This window comes from Pantherophis guttatus, chromosome 7 (assembly GCF_059756535.1).
Source record: "Pantherophis guttatus breed Tessera chromosome 7, ASM5975653v1, whole genome shotgun sequence".
NCBI classification, from domain to species: Eukaryota; Metazoa; Chordata; class Lepidosauria; order Squamata; family Colubridae; genus Pantherophis; species Pantherophis guttatus.
In genome coordinates this window covers 87,142,321-87,158,580 of record NC_142069.1, presented here as the reverse complement: position 1 = coordinate 87,158,580, position 16,260 = coordinate 87,142,321, and the positions used below count along the sequence as shown (strand labels likewise).

Below are 16,260 nucleotides of genomic sequence, written 5' to 3'. Positions count from 1 at the left end.
TTGTGATAGGAACCAACTGGAGTTTCCAAACCTTCATTTGTCTCTTAAGCTTTAAGAAAATAATTTTAAATTTGTTTGCGGTTGCATCGCATCCTGTTGTGGTAAATTGTGACTTCTAAATTAAATAGAGATGCTAAGAAGAAGTAAAGGATGCAGAACACATTGAATGAGAAAAATAAAGTTATATTCTTCTGTCTCCATGTTTTGAAATAAATTACATTTCATGGAAGTTATGAATATTATCTACTTTGCCCTTTGAATTAATCTAGTACAGCAGAGTTCTCCTGTTTGGAAAATGTAGTCAAAAATGGAGAAATCTGCAAAATTCTGTCAGCAGGTGCCAAGATACACATCTCTTGACATGACTGCTAACTAAGCTATCATTTTTCTGGATGCTTATTTTTGAAGATACTATACTTCATACTATATTATTTGGAAGGGAAATTCTCCCTATAGAAAGGGCAACTCTGCAGAATATAAGGCCTAATTAAATAAACAGAAAAAGCACAAACAACTATTGGAGAAATTCTGGTGCACACAAACCGTCTATATTTTATCTACATTTATCTAGCTATCTATCTTATCAATTATCAGCTATCTTATCTACTATCTTATGTAGCTTGTCTGTCGGTCTGTCATAAAATAGTAATGTTCCTTGCAGTGGGAAGTACAAACTTCAGTTTGCTGAAGTACCACTTCCTTGCAATGTGAAGATATGGGTAGCATGAACATATTGCAAATTGTCGCAAAAGATCGCCCATAAATTGAAAATTGCTAAAAGGAACAACAACAATAAATTGGCAGTAGCTTTTCCATACTGTATACACTTAGCAAAACAGCTCTGGTATAATGCCCTGGTTTTGATCGCTAACAACTGCTCATATTGGTGTCAAGTTAACTCTACAAACATCTAAAGTATTTGGGATTACGTAGTTATTTTGAAGAGGCGAGAGACACAAAGGACCTGTATGGATTTTGGCAGTGAACAAGAGTCCCATTATATGCCTCGTTCGGTTTAGCCAGACAGTAGCCAAGCCAGGTGTTTTCACCGTCGCACACAAAGACTTGCCTGTGCTCAATTCTTTAGTGAGTAAATATTGCGGAAGCCCCTCCATAAGGATGGAGAACGGTAAAGTTATGTCCCAGGAGAGCTTTCTGAGAACGTAGTAAGCTTTCAAGGAACTAGTTAGGAGTTTCTGTCCCATTCATGTTTAAATCAGCTGAAAGAACAGCCTCAAAACAAACGAGGGGAAATTGGATGAAATGCGGTGTTGCAGTATCAGGAAAATGACCCTCTCGGCTGTAACATTGATTTAGGAGGCAGCCAAAGGTTTAATGCTTGTACTGTATACTCTTTTGACACATTTTCACTTTGGTTTTGGCTACGTCTACCCCTAGGGAGCATGCATTGTGTCAAGCCTTTTTGCAAGCGTATGAGATTGAATACAGGTAGTCCTTAAATTACAAAGATTCATTTAGTGACTGTTAACAATGGCACTGGGAGAAAAAAATTGACAACCATTACAGCATGCCCCTGGTTACAAACACTTGGCAACTGGCCCATATATATGACGGTTGCAATTTCCTGGGGTCATGTGATCACCATGACCACCTGACCAGCAAAATCAACGGGGAAGGTAGATTCTGAACAACTGTTATTAGCTTAACTGCAGTGATTCACTTAACAACCGCGGCAAGAAAGGTTGTAAAATGGGGCAAAACTCAGCAACAGAAATTTGGGGCTCAATTGTGGTCGTAAGTCGAGGACTACCTATATCTGGCAGACTTCTGCTCTTGTGATCTATCCCTTAGGGCAGGATCATGTTATAATGCTACTTTTAAGATCTGAATCACTGTTTCTCAGCCTTGGGAACGTTAAGATAGGTGGACTTCAGCTCCCAGAATTCCCCAGCCAGCATGAGGAATTCTGGGAATTGAAGTCCGCCCATTTTAAATTGCTAAAGCTGAGGGACAAAGATCTGGATCACTGGTCTTTAAGTGTAGGATTTCATCTCACTCCCAATGCTGTTTAATATGAGGGGTTCTTGATGCTCTCTGAGCTCAGTTGTTTTCTTGCAGACGTTTCATTACCCAGCTAGGTAACATCATCAGTGCTACCAGTAGTAAGGAGTGAGGTTTGAGGTTCTGTGAGGAAAAAAAGAAGTGAAAAGTGCGGGGGGAAAAAGGGGGGAAAGAAATAAAAGGCATTGACTTCCGACTCCCTTCAGTGCAGTAGAATAAGGCATTAACATGAAACCTCAATTTTTTACTTTTACATAATAGTTTAAAGTAGCCATTTCTATAAGAACAAATCTATCTCATTGGTAAAACCCCAAATCAAAGTTTCATGGGGTTTTTTCGTCTCGAGCACAAAATCCAGAAGCGGTTTCCAAGTAGAAATAAAACTATTTTTAGTTTTTTTTTTCTTTGATCAAAGCTGTCAATTGAGCCATCTCTGCTAACTCCATCAATTTTTGCAGCTGTTCATCCAATTGTGGGGATCAAAACATCCTTCCATTTTTGTGCATAAAGTAAAATTGCTGCCATCAACATATATAATATCAAAGTTTCCCATTTTTTTCCAAGTCTTTTTCCACTAAATCCAAAACAAAAGTTTCTGGTTTTATTTTTACATTCACTTTAAGAATTTTCTGTATTAGAATATGAGTCCTCCTGCAATATTTCTTTGCTTTATCACATGTCCACCATAAATGATTTTTTAAAAAATCCATTCTTTACGTTTACAACATTCATTTCAAATGGCTTTATGCATTCTTGACAACTTTTCTGGAGTTAAATATCCATGATATATCATCATATAGAAGTTTTAAGTTATAATTTAAATTTAATTTTAAAACTTTCGTCCACGTGTGCTCCCATTGCTCAAGCATTACATTAGATCCAAAGTTCCTTGCCCACTGCTGAATCGTACAATGCTTTTTACTTGTTCATTTTCCAGATTTAAATCCATAACATTTTTATAGACTAGATGTGTTCGGCAGGAGAGACTATCGCAAGTAGGCATCCATGTATACACAGCCACTCTCTCTCTGTTTCCAATGCAACTTTCTCTGGTGGAAATCAATATTATAGGGTCAATATTACAGCCTTTGAGGGGCAGGGAAACAAGATCTAATTCGATCTAGTCTTCAAACAGAAACAGGGGCTTCAGAATTAGATATTGCTCTTTTTTTCCCCCTCCACTCAAGAAAAATAGGAGCCGTGGCTGTTTTCATTTGAAACCTGCCTGCCACTCATTTATTTTCGCCTTTTTATCACTACTATCAAAGGTTTTCCAAAACGCAACTGGACATTTATGGGGTTCCCCCCCCCTTAAAACCATTTTGCTTCTCGTCCAAGAAGTTTCTTCAGTCATTGGATGGGAAGGGAAACATTTTCTTTTTCAAAAAAGTTTTTATTTTTATTAATCATAAACATATTTAAATGTACAATCTTTTCCACTCATCTTATCTTTTAACTTTCATTTTTAGTTGTTCGGGGGCTGCTCTTTTACCATTTACCCTCCTTTATTTTACCACAACTTTTCCTCTTCTCCTCCCCTTCTCTTCCTTCCTCTATCTCTTCCTACTTTCTTCGTTTTTCCTCTTCTTCTCTTTCCTACTTCCCCTTCCCTTCCTCCCTCCTCTCTTCTTCTTCCCTTTCTGACCCTCTCTCCTACTCCTCTTTCCCCTCCCTTTTCTTCCTTTCCCTTTCTTCTATCTCTCCCTTTTCTCTCCTCTCCCTTCCTTCCTTCCTCTCTACTCCTTTCCCTCTCTCTTGTTGGGAAGGGAAACATTTTTAAAGGGAAAAAAAACCCCAAGAAAGTCCAGTTGTTGGGAGGAAACATTTTTGGGGCAAATTATGACTTGGATGAGTGAGAATCTTCACACACATTTATTAGGATTCAGTATCCAAGGTGAAAAGAGGAACCGAGGGGGGGGGCTCTTTGGATCTTGGAGAAGAAGACCCTACTTAAAACTGGAAAAAGGATATGTGTGCCCCCTCCCCACTTTTTCCACTTTTTAAGTAAGAATCTTCTCCAAGATCCAAAGAGCCCCTTTTCCACTTTGGCTCCTGGATCCTAATAAATGTCTATGAAGATTCTCAATCATCCAAGTCACAATTTGCCCCAAAAGTGTCCGTGCCCCCCCCCAATCCACAAAAAAGGCAACTAGACTTTTTGGGGTTTTCTTTTTCCTTTGAAAATGTTTCCCTTCCCATCCAATGACTGAAGAAACTTCTTGGATGAGAAGCCAAATAGTTTTTTGGGGGGGGAACCCTCCAAAAATGTCCAGTGGCCATTCAGCCAGGCACCCAACTTTCCAAGGGGTGAGAAAGAGGGGGGGCTGCTTCCCAACTTTCCAAGGGGTGAGAAAGAGAGGGGGGCTGCTTCCCAACTTTTGAGGGGGGGGCTGCTTCCTAACTTTCTAAGGGGTGAGAAAGAGGGGGGGCTGTTTCCTAACTTTCCAAGGGGTGAGAAAGAGGGGGGGCTGTTTCCCAATTTTCCAAGGGGTGAGAAAGAGGGGGGGCTGCTTCCTAACTTTCCAAGGGGTGAGAAAGAGGGGGGGCTGCTTCCCAACTTTCCAAGGGGTGAGACGGGGGGAGGCTGCTTCCCAACTTTCCAGGGGGGGGCTGCTTCCTAACTTTCCAAGGGGTGAGAAAGAGGGGGGGCTGCTTCCTAACTTTCCAAGGAGTGAGAAAGAGGGGGGACTGCTTCCCAACTTTTCAGGGGGGGCTGCTTCCTAACTTTCCAAGGGGTGAGAAAGAGGGGGGGCTGCTTTCCAACTTTCCAAGGAGTGAGAAAGAGGGGGGGTTGCTTCCCAACTTTCCAAGGGGTGAGACAGGGGGGGCTGCTTCCCAACTTTCCAAGGAGTGAGAAAGAGGGGGGGCTGCTTCCCAACTTTCCAAGGAGTGAGAAAGAGGGGGGGCTGCTTCCCAACTTTCCAAGGAGTGAGAAAGAGGGGGGGCTGCTTTCCAACTTTCCAAGGAGTGAGAAAGACGGGGGGCTGCTTCCCAACTTTCCAAGGAGTGAGAAAGAAGGGGGTTGCTTCCCATGGGGGAGGGGCGAACCCCAATTCTCAATGGCGGGTCCCTCAGGCCCCTCCCCCAGCCCCACCGCAGCCCATCCAAACGACCCCCTCGGTTCCGAGGCAGGGAGGGCAGCGAGTGCAGGGCCAGCCGGCCGGCCAGCCGGGCGAGAGGGAGGCGTCGCTGGGCAAGGCAAGGCGGGTCTCCGCCCGGCAGCCGGACGGCTCTGTTTGCCTGTAAATAAAGGCAAAGCGTCCGAAGCGGAGATGGCCGTATAAAAGCGGCTGCCACGGGGGTCACCCCGCCTGGCCGACAGCTGGGGCTCCGGGCGCAGGAGGAGGAGGAGGAGGAGGTAAAGAGACGCCGAGGGGTCCCCGGGTGGGGAAGGGTCGCCCCGGCCTGAGGAGGAGGAGGAGAAGCCGGGCGCGCTTCAGACCTCGGACAGCGCTCGAGGGGAGAGCCCGGAGGGAGGGGCAGGGGAAGGGACGCGGCTGAGGAAACAAGAGGGGGGGGGGTCTCGGAAAGTAACGTTGCGCAATTCCCGAAGTGAGGCGTGAGGGGGTGGGGGATGGGGGGGTCCGGGATGCTTCTCCTCCACTTGCGCGCCCAGAGAGAGAGAGAAATATTCTCAGGGTGCCCCAGTGGACTCGCCCCTCGGACACCCTCGCAGCCCCTCTCGGGCCCCCCGGCCCCTTTCACCCCTCAGTCCCTGCGCCCTCCCGCCCCGCCCAGTCCTTTTCGCCTTTTAGCCCCCCTCAGCTCTCAGCCTCCTCCTCTCTCTCCCCTCAGCCGTCCTCTGCTTCTCATCCGCCCCTCAGGGCCCCCTGCCCCTTTTGCCCCTCTGTCCCCTTCATCCTCAGCCCCCTTTTGTCCCTCAGGGCCCCTCACTCTCCAGCCCCCTTTTGCCTCTCAGACCCCTTCATCCCCAGCTCCCTTTTGTCCCTCAGGGCCCCTCACTCTCCAGCCCCCTTTTGCCTCTCAGCCCCCCTCAGCTCCCCAGACCATTCACCTCTCGCCCCCCCCCTCTTCCCTAGCCCCCTGTCCCTCGGCCCTCCTATATCCCTCAGACCCCCCCCCTCACCCCTCAGGGCCCTTCAGGACCCCTTGCCCCAGACCTTTGCTTCTCAGCCTCCTTTACTCCCCCTTCATCCCACAGGGTCCCTGAAGTCCCCTCGCCCTCCAGCCCTTTTTTCCTCTCAGCCCCCCTCAGCTCCCCAGACCATTCACCCCTTGCCCCCCCTCTTCCCCAGCCCCCTGTCCCTCAGCCCTCCTATATCCCTCAGACCCCCCCCCTCACCCCTCAGGGCCCTTCAGGACCCCTTGCCCCAGACCTTTGCTTCTCAGCCCCCTTTACTCCCCCTTCACCCCACAGGGTCCCTGAAGTCCCCTCGCCCTCCAGCCCTTTTTTCCTCTCAGCTCCCCAGACCGTTCACCCCTCGCCCCCCCCCCCTCTTCCCCAGCCCCCTGTCCCTCGGCCCTCCTATATCCCTCAGACCCCCCCCTCACCCCTCAGGGCCCTTCAGGGCCCCTTGCCCCAGACCTTTGCTTCTCAGCCCCCTTTACTCCCCCTTCACCCCACAGGGTCCCTGAAGTCCCCTCGCCCTCCAGCCCTTTTTTCCTCTCAGCTCCCCAGACCGTTCACCCCTCGCCCCCCCCTCTTCCCCAGCCCCCTGTCCCTCGGCCCTCCTATATCCCTCAGAACCCCCCCTCACCTCTCAGGGCCTTTCAGGGCCCCTTGCCCCAGACCTTTGCTTCTCAGCCCCCTTTACTCCCCCTTCACCCCACAGGGTCCCTGAAGTCCCCTCGCCCTCCAGCCCTTTTTTCCTCTCAGCTCCCCAGACCGTTCACCCCTCGCCCCCCCCTCTTCCCCAGCCCCCTGTCCCTCGGCCCTCCTATATCCCTCAGAATCCCCCCTCACCTCTCAGGGCCCTTCAGGGCCCCTTGCCCCAGACCTTTGCTTCTCAGCCCCCTTTACTCCCCCTTCACCCCACAGGGTCCCTGAAGTCCCCTCGCCCTCCAGCCCTTTTTTCCTCTCAGCTCCCCTCAGCTCCCCAGATCACTCTCGGCCCCCCCTCTTCCCCAGCCCCCTGTGGCCCTCCTATACCCTTCAGACACCCTCACCCCTCAGGGCCCTTCAGCGCTCCTCACCCTTCAGCCCTTTTTTCTTCTCAGCCCCCCTCACCCTTCAGCCTCCCTCTCCCCAAGCCCCCGCCCCATGCCTCGCATCCTCCTAGCCCCTCAGCCCCCTTCACCCCCAGCTCCTTTCAAAGCCCTTCACCCTCCACCCTCAGGACCCCTTGCCCCCCAGCCCCCTCTCAGCACCCCTCTCCCCCAAGTCTCCTGTCCCTCAGCCCCCCTCCCCATGCCTCCCATCCTCCCTCATTCCTCCTAGCCCCTCAGCCCCTTTCACCCCCAACTCCTTTCAAACCCCTTCACCCTCCACTCTCAGGGCCCCTTGACCCCCCCACACAACTCCTCTTGCCTCTCAGCACCCCTCCCCCCACAAGTCTCCTGCCCCACAGCCCCCTCAGCCTCCATCTCACCCCCTCTCTTAAGGAAACCAGACTTTCCTCAACTCTCCCGAGAGAAAGAAAAGCGCCTGGTTGGGAACTCCAGCTTCTGGTCAGGACCCTTGCTTGGCTTTCAAAGAGTCTCAGGCCAGGTGGAGGAAGAGGAGAGCAGGGCCCCGGATAGGCCGTGGGCAGGAGCTGGCCTGGCCCGAGGGCTGCAAAAGTCCCAACCGTAGGCTTGGTTCGGGGTGCATGTTGTGCTTTGATGGCTGCCTGCCCCCGAGTCTGCTTTGGGAAGGCTGGTTGTCTCCATCGTTGTCTTTGCAGCAGGCGAGGGAAGGCCATGGCAGTCAGCGGCGGGGCAGACGGAGGCCTCCCAGATCGCTACCTGGTGAGCCGACCCATCTACAACGAGCCCAGCTTCCAGGAGGAGAACGAGAAGAAGCTGGTGGTGCCCAAAACGCTCCGGGAGCGAGTCCAGAAATCCTGCAGGTAATTAATGGGCCCGGCTGGCCGGCTGGCCTAGATTTAGGGAAAGGTTGAGACTCAAGACCAGTAGGGCTGGGGGGGTGCATCTCGCTCAGTTATTTCGGCAAGTGACCTTTTTTCGTTTTTTTCCTTTGGCAGCTGTTCAAGAAAAAAAGCTTTGCAAATCACCAAGACCTTCTTCCCCATCCTGGAGTGGCTGCCCAAATATAGGATTAAGGAATGGCTCCTCAATGATGTAATTTCGGGCATCAGTACGGGACTTGTGGCTACTTTACAAGGTAAGAGGGGGGCACACCTGTCACCTCAGGAATTGAAGAGGTTGGAGCTGGAAACCTAAATTGAATTATACTGGGCTATTCGAGCTCTCTCTCTCTCACACTTCATCTTTCTTTCTTTCTTTCTTTCTTTCTTTCTTTCTTTCTTTCTTTCTCTCTTTCTTTCTCTCTCTCCATCTCTCTTTCTTTCTCTTTGCTCTCTCTCTTTCTTTCTCTCTCTCCCCATCTCTCTTTCTCTTTTTTCTTTCTTCCTTTTTTTCTCTCTTTCCATCTCTCTTTCTCTCTCTGCTGTCTCTCTTTCTCTCTCTTTCTCTCTCTTTCTCTCTTTCTCTCTCTTTGCTCTCTTTCTTTCTTTCTCTTTCTTTCTCTCTCTCCATCTCTCTTTCTTTCTCTTTGCTCTCTCTCTTTCTTTCTCTCTCTCCATCTCTCTTTCTCTCTTTTTTCTTTCTTTTTCTCTCTCTCTCCATCTCTCTTTCTCTCTCTGCTGTCTTTCTCTCTCTCTCTCTCTCTCTCTACATTTCTCTCTCTCTCTCTCTCTCCCTTTGCTCTTTCTTTCTTTCTTTTTCTTTCTTTCTCTCTCTCCATCTCTCTTTTTCTCGGTCTTTCTCTGTCTCTCTTTCTTTCTCTCTTTCTCCATTTGGATCAAAGAGAGGTCCAACTATCAATTAAACAGAAACTTTCTGAAAGTTAGAACAATTAACCAGTGGAACGACTTGCCTCCAGAAGCTGTGAGTGCTTCAACACTGGAGGTTTTTAAGAAGAGATTGGAGAACCATTTGTCTGAAGTGGTGTAAGGTTTCCTGCCTAGGCAGGGGGTTGGACTAGATGACCTCCAAGGTCCCTTCCAACTCTGTTATTCTGTACTGTGTTCTACTGTGGGTTTGTTTTTTCATCACTATAACTTAAAACAAGTTGAATCATTTTACAATTAAGCTGACTTGGATGTTTTCCTAGCTTTAAACGTTGCTCAGTTTTATTTAGATGACTTTTTATATTCGCAACTCTAAAGTTTGTAGATTTTTCAGCTCATTTTTTTATTTATTTAAATTTCATTCCACTTAAATACTGCCCAATCCAAAGCAACTCTGATTTGCTTCTTAGTAAACATTTCCTGCTGAATGTTTACACCTAGTATGATATCTAGATGTACAAGGAGTGAACCTCAGATGCAAAATACAAATACAGGTAGTTCTCATTTGCCATCATTAAGCATGGAGGTTGTTAATTAAATTGTCCTGTGACTGCCCTCCAATTTTATAACATTGCTTCCCATGGTCATTAAGGAAATCTTGCTTCCACCATTCACTTTGATAGTTGGAAACCCCCGGGAAGGTAAAAAGTGAGGGCCATGTAACTTCTCTAATGCGGTCATAAATACATACCAGTTGCCAAGCACCCAAATTGTGATAATATGACTGCGGGGACGTTGAAATGGTCATAAGTGCAAGACCCAGTCACTTTTTTCAGCACTTTCATACCTTTGAATGATTGCTCGATGAACAGTTGTAATAATCTACCTATATAGATTATATTTGTGTATTAAAGAACAGGGTATTTATATTAACGTATTGTAACCAGGGGTGAAATCCAACAGGTTCTGACAAGTTCTGGAGAACTGGTAGCGGAAATTTTGAGCAGTTCCGAGAACCAGCAAATACCACCTCTGGCTGGCCCCAGAGTGGGTGGGAATGGAGATTTTGCAATATCTTTTCCCCTGGAGTGGGGTGGGAATGGAGATTTTGCAGTATCCTTCCCCCTGGAGTAGGGTGGGAATGCAGATTTTGCAGTATCCTTCCCCCAGGAGTGGGGTGGGAATGGAGATTTTGCAGTGTCCTTCCCCCTGGAGTGGGGTGGGAATGGAGATTTTGCAATATCCTTCCCCCAGGAGTGGGATGGGAATGGAGATTTTGCAGTGTCCTTCCCCCAGGAGTGGGATGGGAATGGAGATTTTACAGTGTCCTTCCCCCTGGAGTGGGGTGGGAATGGAGATTTTGAAGTATCCTTCTCCCTGGAGTGGGGTGGTAATGGAGATTTTGCAGTATCCTTCCCCCTGGGGTGGGAATGGAGATTTGCAATATCCTTCCCCCAGGAGTGGGGTGGGAATGGAGATTTTGCAGTGTCCTTCCCCCTGGGGTGAGGTGGGAATGGAGATTTTGCAGTATCCTTCCCCTGCCACGCCCACCAAGCCACGCCACGCCCACCAAGCCACGCCCACAGAACTGGTAGTAAAAAAAAATTGAATTTCACCACTGATTGTAACTGACTTTAAAATACTTCAGAATATGATTTAACTTTTTTTTTTTTTTTTACAAATTCTATCCTACCCAGGTTTGGCATATGCGTTACTGGTTGCCGTTCCGATTGGATATGGACTCTACTCTGCATTTTTCCCCATCTTGACGTACTTCTTCTTAGGAACATCAAGGCACATCTCTGTTGGTAACTGAACTTTTAAAAAAATTTAATAGCAGACATATATTTCTTTGAGAAGGCTATTTTTTATTCCATTGCATGGACGTTTTGGTGCATTCGGTTTGCTTTAATAGACTTTTCTATGGTGGTGTGTTTGGGCCGTATTTAAACTCTTCATTCTGCTGCTCCATGTTTTTCCACATATAATGGCTGGGAATAACATCCACATTTGAGATGCGCATCATATACTTTTACTATTGGCAGAACGTAGCTATTATTAGCAGATGTTACTTAGATCAAATACAGACAGTATTCTAAATCATTATTATGATTTAAGTTAGGGTACACCTGGGAAGATAATACAAAAAATGCATTTATGGATATTCCTCGTTTTATGACTGCAATGAAGTGTCCGCCTATTATAGTAGTATGGACTATCGATTTTAAATTAGAATAACAAGCCAAAAGGCATAATTTCTGAACTTGTCTTGTGGAACAGGGTTCCCCATGAAATTCACATGGCCCTGACTCAGTTGGTTTTTGTAAAAATTGGCTCCGTTAAGAGGCCCAAGGGCAGGGTGTAGCAATCAGTTTCTGATGGCTGTTGATTGGCAATAACTTTATTCAGTTATCCTTTCCTAATGCGCACCATGTATTCTTCTGTTGATGTTGATGTTGTTATTGTTACTTCTTAATTTCTTACCTGATGTTTTAATTCTATGCTATTAGCTGCCCAGAATCATTTGATGACTGAGATAATGTACAACTTGCATAGACAGATGACAGATGTAGATAGATAGATAGATGATAGATGATAGATAGATAGATAGATAGATAGATAGATAGATAGATAGATAGATAGATATAAATAGGTAGGAAGGTAGGGAGAGAGAGAGGACAGATGGAATAGATAGATAGATAGATAGATAGATAGATAGATAGATAGATGATAGATAGATAGATGATAGATAGATAGATAGATAGATAGATAGATAGATGATGGATGGATGGATAGATGATAGATAGATAGATAGATAGATAGATAGATAGATAGATAGATAGATAGACAGATAGATAGATAGATACAGATAGATGGATGGATACATACATAGATAGATAGATGGATGATAGGTGGATAGATAGATAAATAGAGAGAGAGAGATGATAGATATGATAGATATAAATAGATAAATAGATAGGTAGATGCATAGATAGATGATAGAGATGGTAGATAGATAGATAGATAGATAGATAGATAGATAGATAGATAGGCAGGCAGGCAGGCAGAAAGATAGACAGATAGACAGACAAACAAACAGACAGACAGATAGACAGACAGATAGACAGATAGGTAGACAGAAAGACAGATAGACAAATAGACAGATAGACAGATAAGTAGACAGATAGACAGATAGACAGACAGATGGATGATAGGTGGATGGGTGGATGGACGGATGGATGGATAGATAGGTGGATGGGTGGATGGACGGATGGATGGGTGGATGGATGATAGGTGGATGGATGGATGGATGGATGGATGGATGGATAGATGGATAGATAGATAGATGGATGGATGATAGGTGAATGGATGGATGGATAGATAGATGCTAATATGGCGTTGAGTATTCTTACTGGGTTTCTGCCTAGTTTTATTCTTATTAAAGGTTATATCAAGTTAGAGAGGCATGTAAGTTTATCATGTCACTGGACTGGCAGAAGCATCATTTTTCCCCACCTCCTTCACATGGGACCCCCAGCAGTCAGCATCCAAATATATATAAAGGGCTGAACATTGAGGACCCCACTGGATATAGTGGACTGTCACGGGGGAAACAAGCCTCTATAAAGCTGGCATATGTTTCTTCTGTGTGGTTGATCATAACTATAGATGATGCCTCTACAGTTTACATATAGCTAAAGGTAAAACCAAGCCATCATTAATTATTGGGTCTGAAAATGGAGTAGAAATGGACTCTTCCTGCTCTTATAATTTAGCCTCGTGATGGCAAACCTATGGCACATGTGCCACAGGTGGCATGTGGAGCCATATCGGTGGGCACGTGAGCTCAGCTCTGGCACGCATGTGCATGCCAGCCAGCTAATTTTTGGGCCTTCTGGGCCCACCAGAAGTAGGGAAACAGGCTGTTTTCTGCCTCCAGAAGGCCTGGGGTGGGGGTGGGGAAGGCCTGTTTTTCGCTCTCCCCAGGCTCCAGAGCATTTCTAGGAGCCTAGGGAGGGCGAAAATGGCCTTCCCCACCACCCTCGGAGGCCTTCCGGAGCCCGGAAACGGCCCATTTGCCGACTTCCGGTGAGACCGGAAGTCCCGTTTTTTGCTCTCCCCAGATTCCAGAGCCTCTCTAGGAGCCTGGGGAGGGCAAAAATGGCCTTCTCCACCCCCCCACCCCGGAGGCCCTCCAGAGGCCAGAAACGGCCCGTTTCCCGACTTCCGGTCCCACCCCCCACACACACTTTTGGCACACAATGGCAAAAAGATTAGCCATCACTGCCTTAGCTATTACACTGGCTTTCAAATATAATTTTAAATATATATGTGTATTTTATACTTCTTTTCAACAGGACCTTTCCCTGTGGTCAGTTTAATGGTGGGCTCCGTAGTACTGAGCATGGCCCCAGATGAAAAATTCCCCTTGGCGCACAGTAACATGACGGGAATGAACGGGACAGCCGGGGTAGACATCGCTTCTAGAGATGCCCAACGGGTCCTTATTTCCAGCACTGTCACCTTCCTGGTTGGCATTATCCAGGTAATAAAACCAGACGAAGCCGTCTCAAAATATTGCTGCTTATTTAACTGGGGAAAACGTTCTCTTTTTTCTTTAAAGTTTCAGTTTCTGCATGATTTATCTATACCGTATTGCCCTGAAAATAAGACCCTGTCTTATATTTTTTTGAACCCCGAAATAAGTGCTTGGCCTTATTTTTGGGGAGGTCTTACTATTTTGGGGCACGTGAAACAAGATGGGGGCTCCTCTTGCCATCTTACCTGATTTCCCATTCTGTGTTTAAATATTTTCGGGGAGGGCTTATTTTCGGGGGGATGCTTATTTTAGTGCATGTGCTCAAAAGCCCGATTGGGCTTATTATCATTAAAGAGAGACCCAACTAAGGAGAAATTTCCTGACAGTGGGAACAATTAATCGTGGAACAACTTGCCTCCGGAAGTTGAGGGTGCTCCATCGCTGGAGATTTTCAAGCGATTGGACAGCCATTTGTCCAGAACGGTATAGAACCGTGTTGGCAAACCTATGGAACGCGTGCCGAAAGCAGCACGCAGAACCATCCCGCACAGGACGCGGGAGCCTCGCTGGCTCTTCTTCCGCATTCCTGTGCACACATGTGCGCCAGTCAGCTGGCCTTCACGTGCGTGGCAGTGGTGGCTTGCCCCCGGTTCGCACCGGTTCTATAGAACTGGTAGTAAAACTGGCGGGAGGCTCCACCCACCGACCCCGACGTCATCAAAAAGCTTCTGCACATGTGCAGAAGAGCGCGCACACGCGCGAATGAAGCAAGCGTGAGTGGGCGGCCCAGTTGCGAACCGGTAGTAAAGGTAAATAGAACCCACCCCTGGTGCACGGGAGCGCCAAAACCCGGAAGAGCAGAGTTCCGTCGCGCATCTGAACTTCCGGGTTTCCGTCGTGCACATGCGCGACGGCCAGCTGTTCGTCGGGCGCACCTCCACGCCGGAAACCGGAAGTTTGGGTGCCGGCACGCGAATGCGCGACGGAACGCTGAAGGATGAGATTAGAGTCTATAAAATTAAGACTGACAGAAATTTATTTATTTTTGTATAAGACAAGAAAGGAAGGCCAGGAAAAAATGAAGGAATCCACCTGTCTGGTGGATATTGGGTTAGAGGCCTTACCTCCTTACTTTTTAAGTTGTTCGCGATGATGATGATGATGATGATGATGATGATGATGATGATTTAACTGCTTAGAAAATTATGTTTTTTCTTCCCCCCAGCTAGTGTTTGGAGTTCTTCAGATTGGTTTTATTGTAAGATACCTTGCTGACCCACTGGTGGGGGGATTCACAACGGCAGCGGCTTTTCAAGTATTTGTTTCACAACTAAAAATTGTGCTGAATGTTTCAACCAAGAACTACAATGGAGTCCTTTCCATAATCTATGTAAGTAAGTGTTTCTTACTAAACTGAGCTTCATTGCATAACTTTTGGTCCCTTGTATTCCCCAGCTTGTCAGCCTTTTGCTCCACAGTGTGTTTGACCTACAACAGAATGGAAAAATGTCTATGGAGATTCTCAGTCATCCAGGTCATAGTGGGCTCAAAGCTGCTTTTTCAAAAGGCAACTGGAGTGTTTCAAGGAGGAGGAGGGCAGAAGGGGGAGGAAGGAGAAATTAGAGGAGGAGGAGGAGAAAGAGGATGGAGGAGAGAAGGAAAAGGAGAGGGAGGAGAGAAGGGGAAGAGGGGAAGGGAGGGGGAGAGAAGGAAGAAGAAGGAGAAGGAGGAGGAGGAGAAGGAGCAGAAGGAGAAGAGGAGGAGGAGGAGGAGGAAGAAGAGGAAGGAGGAGAAGGAGAGGGAGGAGAGAGAGAAGGAGAAGGGGAAGGGGGAAAGGGGAGGGGGAGAGAAGGGAGGAGGAGAAAGAGGAGGAGGAGAAGAAGAGGAGGAGGAGGAGGAGAAGGAAGAGAAGGAGGAGGAGAAGAAGAAGAGGAGGAGAAGGAGAAGGAGAAGGAGAAGAAGAAGAAGAAGAAGAAGAGGAGGAGGAGAATAAGGAGGTAGAAGAAGAAGAAGAAGAAGAAGAAGAAGAGGAAGAGGAAGAGGAAGAAGAAGAAGAAGAAGAAGAAGAAGAAGAAGAAGAAGAAGAAGAAGAAGAAGAAGAAGAAGAAGAAGAAGAAGAAGAAGAAGTAGTTTCTCTTCTCACCCAAGGATGAAGCTTCTTGGATGAGAAGAGCATTTTCTTCTTCTTCATCAAGGAAAAACAGTCCGGTTGAAGACCTTTCCTGCCACAGTTGTTAAGTGAATCACTGCAGGTCATAAGTTAGTAACCTGGTTATTAAGTGAGTCTGGCCTTCCCCATTGACTTTGCTTGTGAAAAGGTTGCATGAGGTGATCCCATGACCTTGGCCATAAATATGAACCAAGCATCTGAATTTTGATCCCGTGACCATGGGGATGCTACCGAGGTTGTAACTGTGAAAAATGGTCATAAATCACATTTTCCGGGGCCGTTGAACAGTCACTAAATGAAATGTTGTAAATTGAAGACTATCTGTATTTTGTGCCATCATGGAATCCAGAATAAATTTGCTGTCACAACTTTCGAAAAGAAAAGGGGAAAAAATCTAACTGATTATTAAAAGCGATTCTTCATTACTTTTCATCTTAGATCAGTGTTTCTCAACCTTGGAAGCTTGAAGATGGGTGGACTTCAACTCCCAGAATCCCCCAGCCAGCAGCGCTGGCTGGGGGATTCTGGGAGTTGAAGTCCACCCATCTTCAAGCTTCCAAGGTTGAGAAACACTGTCTTAGATCAAATATCCCAATGGCCATAATAGGATTTAAGAA

The 16,260-nt window shown here is 46.9% G+C and overlaps 1 protein-coding gene across 1 annotated transcript in view; it reads left to right on the top strand.

Moving 5' to 3' along the window:
- The first annotated feature begins 7,778 nt into the window (after positions 1-7,778).
- Positions 7,779-16,260, top strand: part of SLC26A4 (solute carrier family 26 member 4) — a 39,456-nt gene continuing 30,974 nt past the window's right edge. Inside the window, exons 1-5 of the mRNA XM_060692694.2 lie at positions 7,779-8,030; positions 8,166-8,305; positions 10,631-10,741; positions 13,292-13,479; positions 14,699-14,863. Coding sequence (XP_060548677.2) covers positions 7,804-8,030; positions 8,166-8,305; positions 10,631-10,741; positions 13,292-13,479; positions 14,699-14,863 — 831 coding nt within the window. The 5' untranslated portion in view covers positions 7,779-7,803. The remainder of the gene's footprint in view (positions 8,031-8,165; positions 8,306-10,630; positions 10,742-13,291; positions 13,480-14,698; positions 14,864-16,260) is intronic.